Here is a 25,557-nt window from a genome sequence, read left to right as displayed (position 1 = left end):
CAGCTGTGAACAATTAAAAGCCTTTATTTCTAAAATTCCCACAAACCCAAGAATAAAATTAAGACATTTCTGAAAGAAGTTTCACCTATTTATCTGTAAGTTAACTGCTCTCAAGGTAAGGCAGTCTCTGTAACTATATCCACAAGGCAGAAGTACACAGTGTCACAGCAAAATTTTGTTTTTTCCTTTTTCTATGTCACACATTTTGTCGTTAAAAATTAAAATAACCAAGAAATATTATGAAAGCACACGACTAGGCTTTTTATACCATTAAACTAAGAGAACTGATCACTTCAATCCCACCGTTTATGTGCTTCCCAGCCTCTTCTCACCAGAATCACCAATAGAGAACATTAGTAGGACACGTCTTTACTCTTTCAATTATATGTGTAGGCGACAATGATAAAACATACCATTTTTTAAAGGGTGGCCAGGCACAAAAATCACACAATTTCAAGCTGACTTGGGGAGAAGCATCAGCATCTACTCAAGCTCCTTCATTTCACAGCTGAAGGAACCCAGGCTCAGAAACTGTAGGCAGGGTAGAGGCAGTCAGAGCTCAGGAAGGTCACTTAACCAAGTTTTTACCGGCAAGGCTAAGCCAGGGACCAGAGACTTAAAATGTGCTCCACTCCAAACCTTCAGAAATGCATTCCATTTCAGAAGGGAGAAAAACAGAATAAAAACTAACAGCAATCCAACCACTCTGCTACCTACCCTTTGTATCCCTGGCAAGTGGGCTCAACGAGGCTTGAGGGACCTCATGGCCAAGTCTCCTGATAGAGTTAATGTCTTACATTCCTACTTTTTAATTCATCCCATTTCCTAACCACCTAAATTAAAGCCAAAGGAAAGACATCCATCACAACCAAGTTTATTTGAAGATTCCCTTCCATAGGTGTGTCTATAGAGAGACACACATTATTTATATACATAAATATGTACATATAGTACTTATAGATCATACAGATAAATGGAATAAAATCAAGAGTTCAAAAATAAAGCCTTACCTTTATGGTCAACTGATTTTTGACAACGGTGCCAAGACAATTCAATGGGGGAAAGAATAGCCTTTTTAATAAAATGTGTTGAACCAACTAGAAATCACATGCAAAAAAAAAAAAAAGGTGTACCCCTACTCCACAACACATGCAAAAATTAATAATTAACTCAAAATGGATTACAAACCTAAACGTAAGAGCTAAAAACATAAAACTATTAGAACACATAGGAGTAAAGCTTTGCAACCTTCAGTGAGGAAACAGTTCCTTACATGTGACACCAAAAGCAACAAATGAAAAATCAGATAAACAGGACTTAATAAAAATTAATACTTCTGTGCTTCAAAGTTCACTACCAAGAGGATGAAAAGGCAATCCACAGAATGGGAGAAAATATTTACAAACTGAACATCTCATAAAGGACTTGCATTAAGAACATATAAAGAACCCTCGAAACTCAGTAATAATAAGACAAATAACCCAATTTTTAAATGGGCAAAGGATTTAAACAGACATTACTCCAAAGAGGAAATACAAGTGGCTAATAGGAACACAAAAAGATGCTCGACATCATTAGTCATTAAATGCAAAACCACAGTGAGGTACCATGTCACCTTCCACTAGAATGACTATGATCAAAAAGGACAGAAAATAACAAGTATTAGCAAAGATGCAGAGAACCCTTGTGCACCACTGGTGGGAATGTAAAATATTCCAGCCACTTTGGAAAACACTTTGGCAGTTCCTCAAAATGTTAAACATAGAGTTACTATATGACCCAGCAATTCCACACCTAGGTATACAGCCAAGGGAAACAAAACAACATGTCCACTCACAAACCTATACAAGAATTTTCGAAACAGCATTGTTCATAACTGCCCAAAAGTTGAAACAACCCAAATGTCCATCAACTGATGAATGGGTAAACAAAATTTGGTACCTCCATACAATGGAATATTATTCAGCAATAAAAGAGAAATGCAGTACTCATCCAGGCACCAATATGAATGAACCTTGAAAAGTTTATGCTAAGTGAAAGAAATTGGTCACGAAAGACCACATATCATATGACTTCACTTACACAAAATGTCCAGAATAGACAAATCTATAGAGACAATCTATAAAGACAGAAGGTAGATTAATGGTTACCTAGGACTTGGTGGGGATGGAACTAGAGGTCACTGTAGATGGGCAGAGGGTTTCCTTTGGAGGTGATGAAAATGTTCTAAAATCAAATTGGGGCAAAGGTTGCACAACTGTGAAAATACTAAAAATCACTAAACTGTACACGTTAAATGGGTGACTTTGTGGTATGTGAGTTATAGCTTAAGAAAGCTATTAAATTCTATGTATAGATGTACCTCAACTGCAAGCAGCATAAAAGACAGACTGTTTGCCAGTGATCCTATTGCACAGCCAAATAAACTATTTTTTAATAACTAAATAATTTCCCAACAATGCAAGGTATGTTTTGATCCTGAGCTCAGTGTCAAATTTTGCATTTTGTAGAGGACCTCAGACCAGAACTAAAAACACCAAAAAGGTTATTAGCATAGAGGTGGGGTCCACAGAAAGTCCTTCCAAGCTTTCTAGTTTTTTGGCCAAAAGCAGTTCATTCTGTAACTTCAGTGTGTTTAGACATTAAAATGCAGAGTCAAGGGTGGGAACCAAGAACGTGCATTTTTAACAAACCCCCCTTTCCCTCCCCCAAGATGATTCCAATCCAGGCAGTGTGAGGACAGCACTTGAGGCAAGGAGACCCATCCACCTGGAAAGCCTCCTCTGGGCAGTCCTGGAGCTAATGAGCTATAAATCGGTGGGCCAGTCGTGATCACAGTTGGGCAGCATTTTTCATACTAATGCTTGCCATCAATTTCATAGGCATTTGGAAGATAGTCAGATTTGAAACTCTGTGGATAAATCATGCTGGGTGAAATGCTCGCCTTTAGAAGAGGAGGTTCAGTCACTCCTTGAGACCCCCAGAATACCATGCTTGAGCTACTCAAAGTCTCAGTATCTTTCTAGAGTGCATTCACTTGCACAGTTTTTAACAGAACTATTAGATTCCAGGACAAAGAAACTGTACAGTGTGTAATATTCAGAGCCCAAAAATGAGGAAAAAAATCGGCTGGGAATTGCCATCCACAGAACAAGGACAGCTGGCCTTCACACCCCAGTTGTTTCCTGTCTCTAACAGGTGGAGAACATTCTCCCTACTGTGAGAACTTCACCTCCTACTCCAGCTTCTATTTCCCATACTCGAAGCAACCTCCACCCTCCTATCTGGGAGGAAGAAATCTGAGCTATAACAGCTAGATGGAGTGGCATCCCTGAGAGGAAATGGTTAGTCATGAAAGATTATAGCATTCTAAATGACAACTGTAACCAATTTACTTGGCTGACAAAGGAGAAGAGAATAGAGCAAAATGTTAAAATGTGGACTGGAATTTCAAAAACTTCATTCCAAGGCAATAGGTAGAGAGGAGAAAAAAATTATTTCCTTAAAAAAAAAGAAAAAAAAGAGTGCAGCCATTATAGAACTATAGCACATTTGGTGGCAGAGATCGGGGGGGTTTACAAATGGGGGAAATGAGACAAAAGAGGTTGAGTGATGTGCCAGAGGTCACTGCTGGTTACTGGCAGAGAAAGACCAGCTTATAAGAACCTAAGTCTTCTGGCTACCTGGCCAGCATTCTCTTGCTTCATGCAGAATAAAGAAGTAAACATGAACGGGGTGCTATTTGGACAAGAGTGAAGAGGTAGAGAAATGGTTCCTAACCTAGAGTCCTTCTGCCCATCATTTGTTTCAGTGGTGTTTTTCACAGTGGTTGCTTAAGCCTCATAAGGAAAGCTTTGTGCTATGTCCCACGGGTCATGGGTGATCACGACGCAGCATGACCATCTCATCCAGTCGAAGAAGAGGTACTTGGTGCATGTCACAAAGTGATGGGGGAATGAATGCTTCGGAGGCTAAGCCTACCTTCCACATCCCTGACGGCCTGGGACAGTGGCCTCTTTGCCTGATACTCTTCATGCTGGCTTGGAGACCGTCCACCTCTCCTCCTTTGAAGACTCTTCCGCTGCCCTCAAGTCCTGGCCCCTTGCTGTGACTTGAGTTTGCCTCATCTCCCAGGTCCACACCTCTCTGGCTCACATCAGACAGTCATGCTGGCCATTCTGCCTGATTTAAGTACCTGTCAGGGTCACTTGAAGTTTGAGGCAATGGCAAATTTCAATTGCTACTTGTCCCGGCAAGTTGGCAAATAGACATCTTGCCAACAGTTTAACAGAAAATTGGCCCTAGAGTGCCATACTCCTTCAACTAAGGCAACAAATGATGTTTAGTCTAAGACCAAGTTATCAGGAAATAAAATATATTTTAAGTTGTTTGGCGTTTAACTTCAAAATATTATAAGAACAATAGAGTCTAAAGTTAGAAGGAAGCTATACAGGTCAGCTCATTTCCCAGCCAGCTAATGCTTCGAATCTCCTCTAAAAATCCCAAAAGGCCATCCAAGCACATGCTTACTTACCTCCAGGCTGGGGCCCTCACTACTTCTGAAGTGGTCTATTCCATCCGCGCCTGCCTTTTAGAAAGGGCTTCCTTTTATTCAATCAACATCTGTCTCTTTGGAAGCTACCACCCCTTTCATTCCTAATTGTCCAAAAGGATATAAGATCCAAGAAGGCAAAGGGTCAGATGTAAGTCATCACATTATATCTTCCTAGTGCTTGTTAGATGATGACGCTTTCCAGAAAGTGTTTTTATTATTGTTTTTTAAATTGCCAGTAAAATAATTACAAGCTCTTGCACATGTAGATGCTAAAAGAAAGTAGTTTTATATGAAATAGATTAAAAGGCTTTCCTGAATGAATACTAAACACATCTGCGAATAGTTTATGGTATGGAACTTGTTTGAATCTTCTAGGTTTTCTGTCTCTATTTATACCTCAAGGCACAAAACAACACAAGCGGTCTGGTAAAGACTCACAGAGTAGTTAATGCCCAGGGAGAAAAATGGCAAACACTACGAGGCATCTCTTAATATTTATTAAACCAACAATAGTGTTTTGGGTAAATCTTATTAACGCAATACACAAAGTTCTGGGCAAATGAAATTTTAATTCATTTACATCAGATGTACCTGCAATCCACATTTTTATTAAAAAGGACAAGAATGCAATAAGCAATAAGCATTCAGTTAAGAGGCTTGGAAATAGCATGTTATTTTGAATATTATGCATTATTTTTCTATCATTTACAACTTTTTTTTAACATGGTATACTTTTAAAATGCTCCTGTTTCCTAGAATTCAACAACATATCATTTCTTCTAAAGTTTGTGGAAAAGTTTGCATTCTGGAAATCACCTCAAATCTTCTATGCAATGAGTAACTTATTTAATATATATATATATATATATATATATATTAAAGGAAACAAAACCTTCAGAATGAGAGGTAAACACAGCACAATTCATCATTTTTATAACACTCATCACTGTTTGATCATGGCCTCTATTTATACAATCTTTTGCAGTTAAAGATGCAAACCATTTCATTTAGAATATTTAAAAAAAACTTTACCAATCAAAGATAAACAAATCTTTTCCTTTATCAATATTTACCAATCATTAAAATAAGACATCAAAAGTACATTGCTGCAGTCTCCTATGTTTATTAAACTCATCAAAATATTTGTTTTTAAATGCCTTTTATCTAATGTGCCAATAATCTTCAACTATTCCATACACGACTAAGTTGACAGTAAATACTCCCCCACCCCTGGCTTTAGTACCCCCAAGTTCTCCACTTCCCTTTCTTGTCTAGGTCCAAATGCCAGTTAAAAGAGTAAGCTCACTGTATACTATGCCTGCTACTTAATTTGTCACTAAATAGATGAATACTGGAGTTTTTACCTGGACGAAGGGCAATGCCTGAACCCACATCCAAGTTACGACCTCCACTTCCAAGTTATGACCCCCTCCCTTCCAAGATATGACCCCCCTTCCAAGATATGAACCTACTTCCAAGATACGGTCATCAGGAGTGTAAGCCCCGAGGCAAACTGTTGTGTGTGTCAAATATCTTACCCTGGCAAAATCAGGTAAGGTGAAGGTCAGGCTTGAAAGAGGAGAGAAAAGTTACTGTAGTAAGAGCCAGAGCACAGGTGAAGGGAAAAAAAGGTGTCCCATTTTGACAGCATTCATTCTCCTCCCTCAGGTAACAGTCACTCCATTTTTACCTGGGGAGCCAATCCTTTCCTATCACAGTCCAAGGGGATTCAGGCTCTTCCTCCACTTGTAGTTCCAGGGATGATGCATATTACCTGGGCCAGAGGCAGTCAGGTCAAGCCAATCAAGAGGCAATGACGGGGGGGCTTCCCTGGTGGCACAGTGGTTGAGAGTCCGCCTGCCGATGCAGGGGACACGGGTTCGTGCCCCGGTCCGGGAAGATCCCACATGCCGCGGAGCAGCTGGGCCCGTGAGCCATGGCTGCTGAGCCTGCGCGTCCGGAGCCTGTGCTCCGCAACGGGAGAGGCCACAGCAGTGAGAGGCCCGCGTACCACAAAAAAAAAAAGGAGTCAATGACAGGACTTCCCTGGTGGCCCAGTGGTTATGAATCTGCCTGCCAATGCAGGGGACACGGGTTCGAGCCCTGGTCCAGGAAGATCCCACATGCCGCAGAGCAACTAAGCCCGTGTGCCACAACTACTGAGCCTGTGTTCTAGATCCTGTGCTCTGCAACAAGAAAAGCCACTGCCATGAGAAGCCCACGCACCGCAACAAAGAGAAGCCCCCGCTCGCTGCAACTAGAGAAAGCCCACGCACAGCAACAACGAAGACCCAACACAGCCAAATAAATAAATAAATTTATATTTAAAAAGAAGAGTTACTGAAAAGCTATTTTCGGATTCTTACTAGAATAACTGGGAAAGAGAAGCTCTTTCTACCACAACTGCTGAGAAGACAGGCTGTTTGCTAACCTGACGTTGCCATACCCCATCTTGCCACCACAAGGGGAGTGGTTTCTCCTGGTTGTCGTCAATATCCAAAATCGTCCCTTCTTTAGTAATATGACCTCTCCAGATTCTTACTAGGCACGTGGCTGCCCACGTAGAGACATTTCCCAACCAGCACTGCATCTTGTGTAGCCATGACTATACCCTGACCAAGTGGAAGTGACGCTACACTTCCAGGCTGTGGCCTAAGGAGGAATGTGCATGTCCACCCTTTGACTCTTCCTCCTGGCTGGGAGACGGGAAGGATGAAGCAGCCACCTTGGAGCCACAGATAAGAGCTGCATGGGAACATGGTGAAACCATCCCACCAGCTCTGTCTTTGGACTGTTATGTCAAAGGGAAATAAAACAGCTATTTTAAGCCACTATATTTGGGGAAATCTCTTTTTAACAACAGCTGAGCTGTTACCTTAATTAGGAGAAGTCCTGGGAGTAAACCTAAGAAAGGAAAGTTGCACTGAAAGACATGTAAAACCCAAGACCTGATACTTAAGCCTCTTGATGCAGCCCAGCCTGAAGACAAAACTACTCCTGGACTTCTCCATTATCTTAGCCAAAAAGTTTCTTTTTATTTCTTATGCCAGTCTGAATTGGGAGTTTTATTACTTGCACTGGGGAGTGTCTTAACTGCTTAAATGATGATGGCTTATGGGCTACTGTTATACCTCATGGTCCCAGGATCTCCTAAGCAGTAGCTATCGAGCCATCCCTTGCGTCCTCATCAGTGCCTGCTTCCCTGAGTCAACACCGGACAGAAGCCAAAGCAGCTATTCTGCCTCCCCTCAAAACTGTAAATTAAGGGCATTCTAGGGACTGACTTCTTTAAAGGAAACTCACTATTTCTATAAAGTAGTGTTTTACCAACTATAGTGTGGCTATGAGTCACCGAGAGTCTTGTTAAAATGCAAATTAGAAGTCAGCAGTCTCAGATGGGGTTTGGGGTTCTATATTTCTAATGAGCTCCCAGGTGATGCGCAGGCTGCTGGTCCAGTGCCCACATTTTGAGTAGCAGCGCCCTAAAGCAGTGGTCTGCAAGCCTGCCTGCACAGTAGAAACACCAAGGCAGCTTTAAAGAAAAAAAACACCGATATCTGGGGCCCACCACTAGGGGCCCTCCTTTAGTGGTGCCTGTACCGTCAGGGATGAGAACCATTTCTCAGTAGTTCTCAAATTCTAGCATGCCACAAAAATCACCCGAAGGGCTTTTCAAAACTCAGATTGCTGGGCCCCACCCCCAGATTTCTGATTTGGTTGGACTGGAGTATGGCCCAGAACCCACATTTCTAACAAGATCCTAGGTGATAAAGATGCCGCGATCCATCCACACTTTAAGAACAGCTCGTCCAAAGCTCGAGTTAATGACTCCTGCGACAGACCTCAATTTCCACTGAGAACAAATGCCTTTATCTGCCAATTTTATTCTATTAATGCTCCGGAACATCTATCAGGGGATACACTGGGGGGAGGGGAGTAGAATTCACATTTCCACTTCCTTGATTTCTAAGACTAGTCTCTGCGCACGCTTAATACTTTGTAAAGACAGATTTAACCCTATTGTCGCCAAAACAATAAACAGTAACGATACATTTTCTTCTGGACATTACAGACTCATTGGGTTTAAAAGCCTATGAATCATAGCGAATGGCTCCCTTTCACAGCTTGCTCAGAATAATACTTCTTCCATCTGTATTGTAGGACAGATACATGTTGAGTGGTAGTTTCGAAAGGGTCAGCATTTTAATGTTATCCTGCAGAGCTGTTTTTAAAAGCTTTGAGAACTCCAGCATTCTTAAACAAGGTTTTTTTTCCCCCTGAGTCAATTAAAGAGATCCTCTTTTATTCGAGGGATGGAAAATTGTGTTCAGAGTTGAGTGAGGGCAAACATGCTCCCAAATTATATATCTGAACAAAGTAAACTATGAATAGATTAGATAATGGGCTGCTCCTTTTCTACTTAAGAAAGAACTAAAGACAACTCAGATGTCTTATTCACAGGACAGCCTAAAGCACTCTCTCTTCCCAACTCCAACCGGAAACAGTCTATTTCCATGGAATTAATTCGACTTGAACCAGGTTCAAGTAGCTGAAGTGCAGTTACAATAAGAGGTCCGTCATTAAGACACGTGTGCTCGGCTTATACATGACCAGGACATTCAGACAAGCCCTAGAATACATTTTCAATCAGTAAAACACACCATCTCTCTGCTCAAAGCGTGAACTCAGGCAAATCTAATAAGCTGACCCAACATGCTTTTCTGCAACCAGGCCAAGAGGACAGGCATCCTTTGTTCCACCAAGCAGAGTTTTCAAAAGGCAAGGGAAATATTTCACATTTTTTAAGACATCCTTAGATGAATTTCATTTATACATGTATAATCTTCTGTCTAAAGACCTCTCAAATGGCATCCTAGTCCACCAACATAATTATCAGAAGAGTATAACCCAAGAGAAAGAGATGTTGAAGAGAAGGGCAGAAGAGGAAAAAGCTCGGATGGAGCGAGCACTTCCCAATTCTACACAGCTTAGACTGTGCTGGGAAGCCACTGTATTCCACGCGGCTGGGTCACAGGCAGTGGAGGGCATGGTTTAAGAAGACAAAATCTTGAGTGCCCGACTTCCTCTGGAGCTGGAGGAGATGACAAAAGCACCCAAAACAGTTCTCTTCTCAAATCTTCTAGAAGTTAGAATCACCTGGGGAGCTTTCCAGCTGGCTGGGCCCCATCCCCAGAGATTCTGGTTTAATTGGTTCTGGGTGGGGCTCAGGTACAGAGAGCTTTGAAAAGCTCCCTGAATGAGTTGAATGTGCAGGAAAAGCTGAGAACCACTGACCTAGAACCTGCTCTTCACTCTCCAGATGAAAACAAGAGCTGAGGAGGTAAAACACCACCTCTTTTCACCAAAAAACAACAGCTACAAAGAAAAAGAAAACAATTCAGCCTCTCCTTTTGTCTTTCCCGTCTGGTCAGTGGCACCATCATTCTTCTCTGTCTCAGTTTCAAAACCGCAAAAGAGGATGCTTTCTTCTTTGATCAGCACACCTAATTAGCCATCCATTTCAATTAGCGTCAGCAGGAGGCTAGCGCCTATTCTACACCAGGCACTCTCCTAAATGCTGGACGTGCAGGAACTCTAATCCTCATAGCATCTCGATGAGCTGCTACTGTGACTCATCTTCTTTTCACAGATGAGAAAACTGAGGCCCAGAGAGACTAAGCAACCTGCTGAAAGCCCTACAGCCAGACACCAGCAGATCTGGTATTTAAAGAGATTCCTATTCATTCTACACTCAGTTCTCCCATTCTCTCCATAGACAGAAGCTTGGGGAGAGAAGCCTTTGAGGTAAGATGCTAAATGTTGGTAAAGAAATCAGGAAATGTGTGACCTAGAATATTAGCCCAACAATGCAAAGGAAGGGTCTGACCCATCACTAACGGGGGCTGCACCCATCAGATTGCTTTAAAAAGTGATTATACATTTAAACCCTCTCACTGCTCTCTTGAAAGATTACAGTATCAAGCCAGGGCTATTTAAAGCTAGAAAAACTGAGGATCTGACTTCTGCTCTGTCACCTAAAATACAGCTATGGCAAGTAATACCGCCTAGCAGTTGTGAGACAATTATAGGCAATAAATGGGAAATGCCTACCATAGTTCTAAGCACACAGTAGGAGATCACTGTAGTAATTTCTCATGTTATTGTCTTTAACAAAATTCAATTCTTAAAAATATCATCCCACAGACTTATTTTCTGAAAAACTAGGACTCAAATATATTCATGTTATTACACTAAGATTGACGTCAGTACTCAAGAGAAAAATGTTAGAAGGTTATCCAATGCTGGCAAAAAGTGCTTCTACCTGGGCCCTCAGTTCCACAGACATTTTTCCCTGAAGGCTCTGACATAATTTTAGTATAAAAATCCAAAGAATGTTCTTCTCCCCTCAACCTACAACAGCAGTTTGCTACCTACATAAAATGTGGTAGTAATTCATGAGGATTTCGCTTCCAGTTTTGATTCTTATCTCCATGAAGTTTTTATCTCCTTTTCTGCCTGCAAGTCTCCACAATCTTCCCAAGATTTACAAATCAACTTGACTTCAGTCTCTCTCTCTCTGGGTCTTCCAGATCCTAGTGCTCTCAGGCCTCCTCCCCTAATCAGCCCAAAGGTGCACAGACAATAAAGAAGTTAGCAGGAGCACATCTTTTGCTGGAAATTCTGAAATTATCTCAACATCACTTTAAATATTCATTTTGTGCAAAACACACTGATGCAGAGTATATAACATATAATGTATGTTCCACTTGGAATTTCATTTATTTATCAAACGTGGCAGAATTAAGTGTATTAGGTGCTAATCATTAGTGTAGGGAATAAGGGAGAGGACGGAACCAAAAAGGGAATGTGTTATGGTAAGAAGAAAACAGCAACAAATCAGATAGCCTGGGCCCAACGTGTAACTCCACCACTAACTAACTATGTGATCTTGGACAAGTCAATTTTAGCTCCAAAACCCATTGTTACATACTGAAAAGGCAGAATCCAAAAGAACACAGTGAAAATCATCCCAATACTTGTATACCTCTTTCATTCATCAGCTAAGACTATTTGATCAACTGAACACATAGTATAAGGTCTAGCTCTCCCCTTTAAGAGTCCAAAGCTTATAAAGTATGGAGAATTAAACTGGATGAAATGTAAGATTTCTTTCTCCCATAATATAAATATCAATAGCCTATACAGGTTCTAAACAATTTCTTGCTTTTCGTGTCTTTTGTACATTTTAATATTTGGAAGTCTTTGCTTGCAGAGCAGGTGAAGGAAAACTAAAAAGTATGAAAATCCAGTGTCTAATTCTGGTTTCTCTCTAGCACACTGTGCCACTTCAGAGAAGGCTTTTTTCTAAGAAAGCAGTAACTTCTCTTCTACAAGGGGTTCTTCTTATCCTTCTCAACTGTAGTTCTTGTGCAGTTTTGATTGCTAGATACATTTAACTAGATTCAGACAAAAACAAACTGATCCATAGTTTACAAAGAATGCATATGTTAAATATGGGCTCAACCCAGGTGCAATTACCCTAAACAATCAAAAGGTAGATAATAGTTGCTTGAAGGTAGGTATCATGTCATTTCTTTTTAATCTGCAAGACAAGCAAGAGCTTTGCCCTTGTTTGATGTGCAGTAACATGAGTTAACTAACTATTAACTGACTTACCAAATATAAAACTTCATCCAATAACTAATCAGGACAATTACAAAATCGAATCAACTCAAAAATAAACAAAATACTCAAACCAAAATACTCTGCACTCTTATCTAAATGAGTTCAGAGGTGAGACATAAATGAAGTTAAGATTTTAATTCATTAGTAAACCTAACAGATAAATCAGTGTTTATAAGACCTCCTTTAAGCATTTTACAATTATAATCCCAAGTTCTATGTTAGATTTTTCAAATCTCAACTAAATTTCCGACCCGTATGCAAGTCTATTTTGAGCTTTACTTGAATGTAATCCAGGAAACGGATGATGCAGGAAAGAAAAAATATAATTCAGCATCACACCCTGCTTGGTGAAAAATAAACTGGTCATAAATGTGTGAAAATACATGTCCCTTGGTGGGCTTCCCTGGTGGCACAGTGGTTGAGAGTCCGCCTGCCTATCCAGGGGACGCGGGTTCGCGCCCCCGGTCCTGGAAGATCCCACATGCCACGGAGCGGCTGGGCCCGTGAGCCACGGCCGCTGAGCCTGCGCATCCGGAGCCTGTGCTCCGCAACAGGAGAGGCCACAACAGTGAAAGGCCCGCGTACAAAAAATATATATATATATATATATATATGTCCCTTGGTGCCAAGGGTCAGAATGCAAGCAAGAAACAAGAAACATGCATACATATTTGTGCATATATAATATACTTGGGAATCATGAAACTTAAAGCTGAAAGGAAAGAGGATCAAATGAGTTTATAGCACCTACTTTGGGTCAGGTTTTTTGTTAAAAGTTTTCAGTCATTATTGAAGCTAATCTTCAAAATTAACCCAAAAGCAAAATATTATAATTCCCAATTTTACACTGAGAAAAACGAGCTCAGAGATGATAAGAAACTTCCCCAAGGTCATGTGGCTTTTAGGTGGTAATACCAGAAACTGAACTACAGCATACCTGACTCATCATCATACCCTTCAATATCATCTCCTGTGTTATCTTAATTTGGGAGGGCACACAAGTGAAACATGACAATGCTAGAACTACAACTTAATGTGAATTAGGATCTATATATGTTATGACCCATAATTTACTGCACTGTCACACACCTGTCATCCATGCAGAGACTGTTGCCTAACAACTCAGTACACAGTGGCTTTTTGGTTCCTAAACATGTCAAATGTATTGAGTCTTCAGCACAGATGTACTAACCCTAATACAGTAAGCCTTCAGTTAACCAGATATTAGACCTTTATATTAACAGTTTTGTAAATTTTTATCAGATGCTTTTCTGAATCTGTTGAGATGACCATACTGTTATCTCCCTTAAACTGTTAATAACTGCATTGCTTTCTGATGCTAAAGCATTCCTTGGATAAACCCTACTTGAACTCATCATTATTCTTTTAATAAGCTGCTGTACTCGGTTTGATAACATTCTATTTAAAATTGTGGGACAGGGAGGGTGGGAGGGAGATGCAAGGGGGAGGAGATATGGGGATATATGTATATCTGATTCACTTTGTTATAAAGCAGAAACGAACACACCATTGTAAAGCAATTATACTCCAATGAAGATGTTTAAAAAGTAAATAAATAAAATAAAAATTTGGCATCTATGATCACAAGTGAAACTGGCCTAAAGATTTGTTTTCTTGTGCTTTCCTTGTCTGGTTTTGACACAGAATAATGCCAACCTCATGAAATCTTCCGTCATTCTCTAAGCTTTGGAACAAGTATCTGTTCCTTGAAGGATCAGCAAAACTTATTTGTAAAACCATCTAGGTCTGGTGGCATTTTTTTAAGGTTTTTTTTTCTTTTTTTTTGATGTGGACCATTTTTTTAAAGCCTTTATTGAATTTTTGTTACAATATTTTTTATGTTTTGGCTTTTTTGGCCGTGAGGCATGTGGGATCTTAGCTCCCTGACCAGGGATCGAACTCGCACCCCCTGCATTGGAAGGCGAAGTCTCAACCACTGGACTGCTAGGGAAGTCCCCTGGTGCCATTTTTTTTAATGGAATTTTTTGTTGAGATAATTGTAGATTCACATGCAGTTGTAAGAAATAACACAGAGACTTCTGGTACCCTTTACCCAGTTTACCCCAGTGGTACCATTTTATAAATATAAAAACAAGGACACTGACATTGATACAATTGACCAATCTTATTCAGATTTCCCCAGGTTTTTTGGGTTATTTTTGCGGTACGCGGGCCTCTCACTCTTGTGGCCTCTCCCAGTGCCGAGCACAGGCTCCGGACGCATAGGCTCAGCGGCCATGGCTCACAGGCCTAGCCGCTCCGTGGTATGTGGGATCTTCCTGGACCGGGGCACGAACCTGTGTCCCCTGCATCGGCAGGCGGACTCTCAACCACTGCGCCACCAGGGAAGCCCCAGTTTTCCCCAGTTTTACCTGTACTCATTTGTGTTTGCGTCTGTGTGTATTTAGTTCTATGCAATTTCATCAATGCACAGGTTTGTGGATACATAAATACACAGTATGTACATATATGTGTAGATATATTTAAATTTATTCAGTATAACCAGGGTTTTACTATACATAGTTTTCTTATTAAAGTATCATTGATTTACAATGTTGTCTATACATAGTTTTATGTCTGACTTTTTTTTCTATTATAAAAAGAGTTTCCAAGTTATAAACGTTCTTCCAATATATTTTTAATGGTTGTATGATAATTCATGTATAATTTAGAATCTTTTATTTAACCATTCCTCTAGTATTATACACGTAGGTTGTTTCCATTTTTTTAACTATTATAAGTAAAGCTTCAATAAATACATTTACCCAGCTACGATTATTTCCTTTGGAGAGATTTGTAAAGATAAAATTACTGGAGAAACTTTTAATGGGCCAGAAATAATCAATGACATATTCTCTCACATCACCCACATTTAGAGAAAAGGGTGAGTACAGGCATACTTTGTTTTATTGTGCTTCAAAGATATAGCATTTTTTTTAAATTAAAGGTTCGCAGCAACCCTATGTCTCGCAAGTCTATCGGCGCCAGTTTTCCACCAGCTTTTGCTCACTTCGTGTCTCTGTGTCACATTTTGGTAATTCTCACAATATTCAAACATTTTCATTAGTAATATATTTGTTATGGTGATCTGTGATCAGTGATCTTTGATGTTACCGTTGTAATTGTTTTGGGGACGAGCCTCGGCCATATAAAACCACAAACTTAATAACTGTTGGATGTATTCTGACTGCTCCACGGAGAAGTTCCCCATCTCTCTCCCTCTCCTCTGGCCCCCCTATCCCCTGAGATACAACAATATAGAAATTAGGCCAATTAATAACCCTACAGTGGCCTCTACATGTTCAAGTGAAAGAGTCTCTCACTTTAAATCAAAGGCTAGACATGATTAAGCTTAGTGAGGAAGGCATCTCAAAAGCCGAGGGAGGCCGAAAGCTAGGCCTCTTGTGCCAAACAGTTAGCCAAGCTGTGAAAGCAAAGAAAAAGTTCTTAAAGGAAATGAAAGTGCTACTCAGGTGAACACACAAATGATAACAAAGCAAAACAACCTTATTGCTGATATGGAGAAAGTTTAACGGTCTGGTTAGAAGGTCAAACCAGACACAACATTCCCTTAAGCCAAAGCTTAATCCAGGGCAAGGCCCTGACTCTCTTCGAGTCTATGAAGGCTGAGAAAGGTGAGGAAGCCGCAGAAGAAAAGTTTGAAGCTAGCAGAGGTTGGTTCATGAGGTTTAAGGAAAGAAGACGTCTCCGTAACGTAAAAGTACAAAGTGAAGCGGCAAGTGCTGATGTAGAAGCTGCAGCAAGTTATCCAGAAGATCTGAGATAATTCATGAAGGTGGCTACACTAAACCACAGATTTTCCATGTAGATGAAACAGCCTTCTATTGGAAGAAGATGCCATCTGGGACTTGCATAGCTACAGAGGAGAAGTCAGTGCCTCGTTTCAAAGTTTCAAAGGATAGGCTGACTCCCTTGTTAGGAGTTAATGCAGCTGGTGACTTAAAGCTGAAGCCAATGCTCATCTACCATTCAGAAAATTTTACGGCCCTTAAGAATTATGTTAAATCTACTCTGCCTGTGCTCTGCAAATGGAATCACAAAGCCTGGATGACAGCACATCTGTTTACAACATGGTTTACTTAATCTTAAGCCCACTGTTGAGACCTACTGCTCAGAAAAAAAAGGTTCCTTTCAAAATATTACTGTTCATTGACAATGCACCTGGTCACCCAAGAGCTCTGATGAAGATGTACAAAGAGAGTAATGTTGTTTTCATGCCTACAAGCACAACATCCATTTTGCAGCCCATGGATCATTTCAACTTTCATGTCTTACTATTTAAAAAACACATTTTGTAGGGCCATAGACAGTGATTCCTCTGACGGATCTGGACAAAGCAAATTGAAAACCTTCTGGAATGGATTCACCATTCTAGATGCCATTAAGAACATTTGTTAAAATATCAACATTCACAGGAGTTTGGAAGAAGTTGATTCCAACCCTTTGAGGGGATGACTTTGAGGGGCTCAAGACTTCAGTGGAGGAAGTAATTGCACATGTGGTGGAAATAGCAAGAGAACTAGAATTAGAAGTGGGACCTGACGATATGAGTGAATTGCTGCACTCTCATGATAAAACGTGAATGGATGGGGAGTTGCTTCTTACGGATGAGCAAGGAAAGTGGTTTCTTGAGATAGAATCTACTCCTGGTGAAGATCGTTGAAATGACAACAAAGGATTTAGAATATGACATAAACCAAGTTGATACAGCAGCACCAGGGTATGACAGGATTGACTCCAGTTTTGAAAGAAGTTCTACTGTGGGTAAAATTATCATACAGCACCAAATACTACAGAGAAATCATGAAAGGAAGAGTCAACCTATGCGGCAAACTTCACTGTTGTCGTATTTTAAGAAATTCCCACAGTCACCCCAGCCTTCAGTAACCACCACCCTGATCAGTCAGCAACCACCAACATCCAGGCAAGACCCTCCACTGGCAAAAAGATTACAATTCGCTGAAGGCTCACATGATGGTTAGCATTTTTAGCAATAAAATATTTTTTAATTACGATAATGTACACTGCTTTTTTTAGACACAACACACTACATTTAACAGAATACAGTATAGTATAAACATACTTTTATATGCACTGGGAAACCAAAAAACTGTGGCTCACTTTATTGTGATATTCGCTTTATTGCAATCTTTGCTTTTTTGTGGTGGTCTGGAACCAAACCCACAGTATCTCCCAGTATATCTACACAAAAATGTCCCCAGTATCTCGAGGTAGAGCTAGGCCTCCCCAAGTCAGGGAAAGAACCCCAGCTATGAAAACGCAGGCTCAATCGTGTAGTTTCCAGGCCACCCTCTGGGCTGGAGCTTATCAGATGTGCCCATAGAGTGTCAAGCCCCCACTCTTTAGGGAAGCAGAAAACAGAATACGAGTAACTAACATGTGACACAGAGTGTGAAGATGCCGCTGTGTTAAAAGCTCCAGTGTGTTCTGTCCCACGTAATCCTAAGAACCTATTTGATGATATTCCATTTTACAGATGAGAAAACTGAGCACAGAGAGGTTTAGAAACTTGCCCAAGTTTACACAGTAAGTGGATTCTAACCCAGGCAAGTCTTAACTCCAGTGCCCAGTCTCTGAACCACTGTACCATACTGCCTGCTCATTTAGACTCTTGCTATGGTCTCTACAGCACTGACGCTGGGCTCCGGTGCTATAGAAAGGAACCAAAGGGAAGGCAGTTAAAGGCCCCTCTCTGGAAATGAAGGTCAAGGCCAGAAACCAAATGAGAAGCCTGAGACCCTCAGTGGCTTATGCTTCAAAAGCCCTCCAGATGACATCAACAAGTCATGTTGTCTTTTTTCTAGAATGAAAGTGAGTTCCATCACATCAGCTGCTCTTCCTGCTACATTAGCTTATATCAGAAAATATATGGGAAAACACTAGATATTAGATCATGAATATTCAGAGCAATGTATATAATCCCAGTACACGGTGAACAGTTAGCTCAAGTTAACTGATTACCACCAGCATTTTACCAGTAGCATTACATTTCTGTAATGTGAATAAATTTCTTGCTCCAGTAATAAAATAGTAAGTATTTGGCAGGAGCTTAATAATTACTTATTGATTAGGTTAATCTTAACATTGCTCCAACCATACCCTGAAGCATATAGAAAAAAATAAATATTAAAGACAGAAAGTTCTTCTAGTTCCCTTTATCATTTTATAGATGGGAAAGCTGAGGTCCCACAGGGATTAAGATTGTTAATTACATGTGTGCAAAGCCTCTCTTTTGCCTTCAATTCTGTACATTTATTTTCACTATCTTTATATTTAACAATACATTGTACAAAAATACATATTTAACTCTTACTCTTTTTATGATAAGAACTTTAAAAATATAATTTTCCTTTAATATTTGTATATCTTGCTCCGTGTGTCCTTCTTACCGTGAGACTAACCTCTATTAATTGTACATATTCCTTAGACATCTGTACTATTTGTATTTAACATACCTGTATAAAGATAAGAAAACATCAAAATGCTTTGTAAAGGACACATTTTACTGCATCTTTGTGACATTTTTCACAAAACAGATTCAACAACAGAGGAGAGAAATGTGAAAACATATCTTGTCTTTAATAATATTTTTCTATAGCTTGGAGTCCAACACCATGACCTGACTCTCACATCACCGACTGGGGTTCCAGTTGGCCTCACTGCTGATTCAAATGGGAAATCTCCAATGACTTTCTCCTAGTCCCACCAATTCTTTGAGATACCCAAGAAAAACAGATGTACACAGTCTATTTCAACCGTATCCTTTCCTACTCAGAGGCAATCACCCCTCTAGCCTTATTGTTAAAACTGATGTTGCCCTAGAAACAGACTCATCAAAATGCAATGGAGATTTTTAATAGTAGGACCCACATCTCAAATTGCTAAGAGAAGAAATTCTTTCATGCATTTCTACTCTTACAAAATAAAAATCCTCACTATTGCTACTCACAGCTGCCCAACATTCCCTGACCTCCCGTGCCACCTCATTCTAGATACCCAGTGGCACTTAAGCATGCGATGCCGCTGTAACTCTCTCCTTCCGACCTGCTAGAATTTCAACTCAGCCAAAGGACATGGACACGGGAGGAAGCAGGAATGTACACTGATGGGAGGCACTGGATTTGTCTTTTTATTCTTCAACACCACAATGTTGATGAAACTGAGGTCGAGAGTCAAAACTTGCAAACTAACCCAGGTCCACCCCCAAGCTGGTAGATTCAGCTGACCCCAGACCACACTGTCTTCAGTGGCCAGAGCGAAGGGGAGCTTCAGCAGGACCAACTGACCCTGACTGCCCCAGCCATGGGCACCTGCCCTTAAGTACAGAGCATCAACAGGTGTTTACTGCAGGGGTCAAAGGTGTGGAAACAAGGACCTTCCCCTCAGATAGTGCCAATCTCCAAAACATCAGAGGGCTAAGGGGCCTCAAGAATGTCATATATGGCTCTCTCATTTCATAGTCAAGAAAACAGCCCAAGAAAGAAGAAGGAGAAAAAACAACACTTACTTTCTGTGCCTCAGGTACCACTCCCATGCCCCCTTATTTTAGCCTCACAACAATCCTGTTATAAAGGCATTCTCAGGTGCAATTTATATGCACACGCACATATGTATTTTTTTAAGTGACTCAAAGTGTCAGTATCTTGTCCAAGTCCTAACACGGAGTAAGTGGCAAAGTACCAACATCTCCCCCACCCAAACCCTTTATCTCTACGCTGGTCCCACAGGGTCACAAAGCTTCTTATCCCTGGGAGCCCCAGGACTAACACAAAATAGCACGTAGAAGGGGTAAAGTGTGTGACTAGACCAGTGGTTCCCAAATGTAGCTAATTCATTAGCATCATCTGAGATGCTTTATAAAAATACAAATCCCCCGACCCCCTTTAGGCTTCTGATTGTTAGAAGGCCCTGAAATCTCTATTTTTACATACTTACATTGACTCTGATTGTCAGTCTGCCTTACTATTTACAGAAAGAGAAAAACAATGGCTAGATCAGCATGAAAGGCTGTCTGGAGCTTGGATCTGAGTCAACAGAATTTAAAAGGAGAAACACTGAAGAGGTGGCTATGTCCAGGGAGCGTTCACAAAAGTGAGATGAGTGGGCGAGGGCGGGGAGACGTGATGGAGAGGGATGGGGGCAGGGGGGTGGGACTAACTAGGAAGGAGCGATATTCCGGACCATCAAATAAATCTGGCAGAGGTATTTGGACTCCACACCATGATAACAAGAAAACACAATCCAAGTGGTACAGGGTAAATCAAACAGCAGGTGAGCATCTGGGCCAGGAAGGGCAATGGCAAGGCTGCTGACATGGGGCACGTGCTGGCAAGGTGCCAACAAAGAAGAACCTGAAGGGGAACACTTCCGGGCTGCCTGGATGGATTACGCCTTTATCCTGAGCACTTAGTACAATAGATGCTGAATAAATATCATGGACTGAACAACATGTAGGTACCTATAGTGGCCAACTGGTCACGAAAGTCAACAAAGATGAACGGGTCAAGGACGGGACTTCAGGATTCAAATCCGATTCAAATCTAGAATTAAGATGATGGTACTGGCAGAGGTGACTAAAAAAGAGTAGCTTGTTTTCAGCGAAAGCTCTCCTTCATTACTTCTTGCTTTTCTCTAAAACTTTATTTTGGCTTCTGGTGCATGAAAGAATTAGGTGGTTTTGAAATACCGGAATGTACCTTCGACAGTGACATGAACAGCAGGTCTTCTGTCTTGGGAAGAAAAAAACGATGGGCAAGATCTTTTGGGTTGATTTTTGGCAAAGGAGGAGAGACAATCTCGTGAGAATCTAAACTCAGATGACATTCTTCACATGACCTAAGATCACTGCCAGCTGACATGCCGATAGCACCGTGGCGTTAAGCCACCGGACTCCCTGTAAACCTGAATTGACAGAGCTGGCCGGGCTCTGTGTGGCTCGGTCAGCCTCAGGCTTTGCCAACCTGAGGAGACTCAGGGCCCCCTGAAGCTGGCCGGTCAGGTCTCTGGGGGCTTCTAGGAGACTTGAGAACTAGTTCTACGCAGGTAAAAAATTAGATGATCTTTTGAAATCCCTTCCAAACTAATGATTATTCAAGGTGCCTTGTGTGTAATTATATTCCACAGTTCCTCAAATGGCAAGCACCTTCAAAATTTTACGTTCCAGGTCCCAGAAGCAGGAGTTGGAGCGTGTACTCAAATTCCTCTGTATGCCCATCTTCCACAAGCCTGGCCTTAATAAGATCTTTCCTTCTCAAGTGACATCTACCTACTGTTAATATCCAACTAACAGAGAAAGAGCCCTTATTTCTCTAAGATTCCCTAGCAAGTACGATTTGCCAGATTACTGGAGCAGCCAAAATGTATTTTTTTAAAGAACTGCAAAAGGTTATATGGTTCCAATTTAATTTTTCCTTCAAATGCAAGCTTTCCAATGCCTGCCTTTCATAATACACTGAGTCGTAATGCACGGGTCCAAATGACTTGACAGTTTCTTTTAATTTAGACACATCTAAGCATGTGCAAAACATTCCACTAGTTCAAAACGCTTCCTTTTCTTAAACATACTTCCAGTTCAAATTACGTGTTTATGGCAGTCTGCGATGTATTATTTCTGAAGATAAACAGTCATGTAAAAAATTGATAGAAAAGCAGCAGCATATCACTACTGCCACACTCTGTCAGTCTTTCCTCTCTCATGCCGGTGGGAGGTATAAATGCACCGCCATGACCAGGCTCGCCCTGCTGTCTCCAGCGTCCAGAAAGGCAGGGCCACAAGTTCCTTTCCACAGACAGCTTTGAGCCTTGGTTGCTGAGAACCTCTTTTTTTCCCCCCCTTGAACTTAGTATAAAACTCAAGAATGCACTAACTGGAGATGTTTTTCCTTTTAAAAATGAGAGGCTTTATGCTCAGATGATCACTACTTCTAACTCCCAGAAAACAGTTGCAGTTTTCCAATTAAAATTAGAAGTACTGGAAATAAGGTACTCTAATAACTAAATGTTGAAAAGTGAAGTCTTTCAACTTCGCATACATTTATGCCGCTACATGGGAAACAGAGGCTGCAAAGTAATTTAAATGGACTATTGGCCTGGGCCTTGAAAAAGCTTCTATTGAGAAAAATTGACTCACTGCCTAACAAAGACTCTCTGCTACAGTCTTCAAGTTGACATTTTAAAAATATCTAATCACCCTTTTGAATGATATTCCAATTACTGAAAACAGTATCTACCACAGTGAAACAGCTCACTTGGAAAGCATCCAATTCTGGTTGGAAATGAGAAATATTAGAACCCCAAAGGCACAGAGTTGGGGGTAGAGGTGTCACCAGAGAAGACAGGTATAATTCAGCCAAAAAGCTTCCTTAAGAAGCACTGTCAGAGGGAGATCAGCTCGGTGCTTTGTGTCCACCTAGAGGGGTGGGATAGGGAGGGTGGGAGGGAGACGCAAGAGGGAGGGGATATGGGGATATATGTATACATATAGATGATTCACTTTGTTATACAGCAGAAACTAACACAACATTGTAAAGCAATTATACTCCAATAAAGATGTTAAAAAAAAAAAGAAGCACTGTCAGATTTATGCAAAACTCCAAGGAGACATTATTCCTCTAGAATCCCCAAACATCAACACTTTCTAGCAAATTTATGAACAGGACGCAGCAAAAAAGGGACCTCCTTAATCCTGTACAGCTTTTTAGGCAGGCAGGCTTCTCCTGAAAATCTTTAGATGGAGTTCTCCCTTTGCCCTGTTTTGCAACAAGATGAGCAATAATGTTTTTCTGAAATAAACAGAGAATCTCTCCCTTTCGGTGTGCAAAGAGCCAAAGTTCATAACTGGCTGGGAGATTACCAATCCCAAGGGATAAAACGATCATTTGCCAAAGAGAAATGCTGGTAAGTTTCGGAGTTCTATTCTACAGCCGGAGCACCCATATTCTCATCTACTGTGTTCAGTTTACAATCCTACTTGCTCTCCAATCTTGCCTAACGTTTGGGCACCTGCTAGCACACACAGAGGCTCCCACACCGATGAAAAATGCCCATCTGCTGCTGAGTGCCAAAGAGGTTTCCCAATCCTAAATCGCATCAACTCAAAAAAGTGGGCTGGGGTGGGGGGAGAAGGGAGAAATAACACGCCAAAGGAGAGGAGGAAAAACTCACAAAACCACCTCTAAAGATGACATTATTTGTCTTCGAAGAGGCGGTTCAGTTTATTAGAAATGGACAAGTTATTCGGTGGCAAAGGGAGGAGATATGGGGAACTGGAAGGGACAGAAACAGCTGCACTCCCTAACCGAGGCCCCGGACCGCACTGAGGCTGCAGACGGGATCGCGGACAAAGCTCAGGGCGCCCAGGTAGGGGCCGCCAAGCACAAGTGAAAGCCCAGGAGGCAGTTCTCTTTAGAGGGCGCTCATTGGGCGTCTTAAGGAAACAAGCTCCAACCCCCCGAAACGCGACCCAGAGGAGGAGAAACCAAGTTCCCACGGCCGAGGCCGGGGAGGGAGGCTGGGTGCCCGCAGCCGGCCCCGCCGGAGAAGAGACTCCTCCGGGCCTCGGGGTACTCCCGCCGGGTCCCAAGCAAGCATGGCGGGATGGAAGCCTCGGTCTCCGAGCGGCCGGGCGACCCGAGGCCGATCGACCCGAGGCCGATCACAGTGTCACAGTACCCCGCCTCGCCCCGCTGCTGCACTCGAGTGCAATCCATACTGAAATGCCCCCCTGTCCCTAAGGGCCCGCGAGCTGCCCCCCGCCTCGCAGGAAGCACGGGTCGCCGCACCACCGGGAGTCCAGCGGCCCGCACCCCGGCATTTTCGGGCGCGTTCCGCTCACCCACCGCGGGACCAAGGACTGCCCTCCGCCGGTAGCGTTTCCACGTAGTGTCTGCTCCCTTGCCCCAGCCAGAGGAACATCAAACAAAAGAACTTTTTGCAAACTTTCCTCTCCGGACACTCAAGGGTTTCTTAAAGCTGAGCCCCATCTCCCCAGAACCTGCATTCAATCGAGTAGGAAAGCTGGCGTGGGGGTTGGGTGGGGGGGATGGTGTGCAGGAGAAGGGACCCCAAAGTTTCCAGGGCGTCTCCGGGTCTCGGGGAGCGCGCGGAGGGGACCAGTTCCCTCGCAGCCCTATCCGGGCTTCCTTTCTCCGGCCACCCTTCCCCATCGGTCCTTCCCGGCCACGCAGCAAGACCCTCCGACTGCGAAGAAGTTGGGAGTGACTTCAGGGGCCTCTGCGGTTCGACAAAACTGCAGTACTCTTGCCCTCATCCCGGGGGACCTCGGGACAACTCCAGCGAGCGGCGCTTTTCTGCGGGAAGCGAAGGGGGAGAGGAGTGGAGGAGCGAGCTCATTTGTCCCAGCAGATCCCCGGGGGCCGAGGGGCACGTCTGGGAGTGGGGGGCATCCCCCAGGTGGCGCCCCCCGATTCCCCGCGGGCTCTGCGGACTCTGCTCGGTCTCTGCACCCTAAGCGGCGCGCGCGTCCCCAGCCTGGCCCACTCACCGACTCCGCCGACACGCAGGCCACCAAGCCCAAGGTGAGCAGGATCCAAGCGCGCCGCATATTCCCCGGGGCCCGGCTGCTCCCAGCCGCCGCTTTACAACGAGGGAAAAACGAAGTCTCTCGCCCAGCGCCCGGCGCAGCCTGCGCAGAAGGACCGGAGCAGAGCAGCCGCAGCGACCGCGGCTCGGGCTCGGGAGCTCGGGCTCCGGGCTCTCGCTTCCTCCTGCTGCGCCTGCGGCTGCGCTCCGGGAACGCGGCGCCTTCTCACTTGTTGGTTCCTACACAACCGATGCCTAGCTGTTGCTCCGGTGAGGCAGCTCTCTGGAGCTCTTCTTGCTCTGCTGTTGTTGTACTCCTCCGCGGACTCCTTCCCCGTGTCGCGGCTCCGTTTCTGATTTTTGAGGAATAAATTAGGTGCCCTGGAATGTAGCTGCAGCTGAAGTTTGGGTACAGAGCGGTGGGAGCGCCTGATCCGCGCGGCTGGAGCTCCCGGAGTATCTGAAGAGAAGCGCGTCGGAGCGGAGCTAGTGGCTCAGCGGCTGCGCCCCTCCTCCTCCCGCGCCGCCGCCTCCCTCCCAGGGTCCTCCTCCCTTTCTCCTCCTCCTCTTCTCCTACCGCTCCCAGCCTCCCTCCGGAGCCCGCTTCTCCGGGCTTCTCCCGGCGTCTCGAGGAGCGGAGGCGGCAGTGTGACTCCCAGCTAAACCCGGGAGAAATTCCTACAGGATTACGCCCGGATTGGCAGCTCCGGGGG

The 25,557-nt window shown here is 42.9% G+C and overlaps 1 protein-coding gene across 1 annotated transcript in view; it reads right to left on the bottom strand.

The window, feature by feature from the left end:
• Positions 1 to 25,328, bottom strand: part of SDC2 (syndecan 2) — a 121,147-nt gene extending 95,819 nt beyond the window's left edge. The window contains exon 1 of the mRNA XM_060128193.1: positions 24,807 to 25,328. Within this exon, the coding sequence (XP_059984176.1) occupies positions 24,807 to 24,866 (60 nt within the window). The 5' untranslated portion in view covers positions 24,867 to 25,328. The remainder of the gene's footprint in view (positions 1 to 24,806) is intronic.
• Between the last annotated feature and the right edge of the window lie 229 nt (positions 25,329 to 25,557).

This window comes from Lagenorhynchus albirostris, chromosome 17 (assembly GCF_949774975.1).
Source record: "Lagenorhynchus albirostris chromosome 17, mLagAlb1.1, whole genome shotgun sequence".
In the NCBI taxonomy this organism is placed as follows: domain Eukaryota; kingdom Metazoa; phylum Chordata; class Mammalia; order Artiodactyla; family Delphinidae; genus Lagenorhynchus; species Lagenorhynchus albirostris.
Note: the sequence above shows the minus strand (reverse complement) of the source record. Positions and strands in the feature narration are given on the sequence as shown.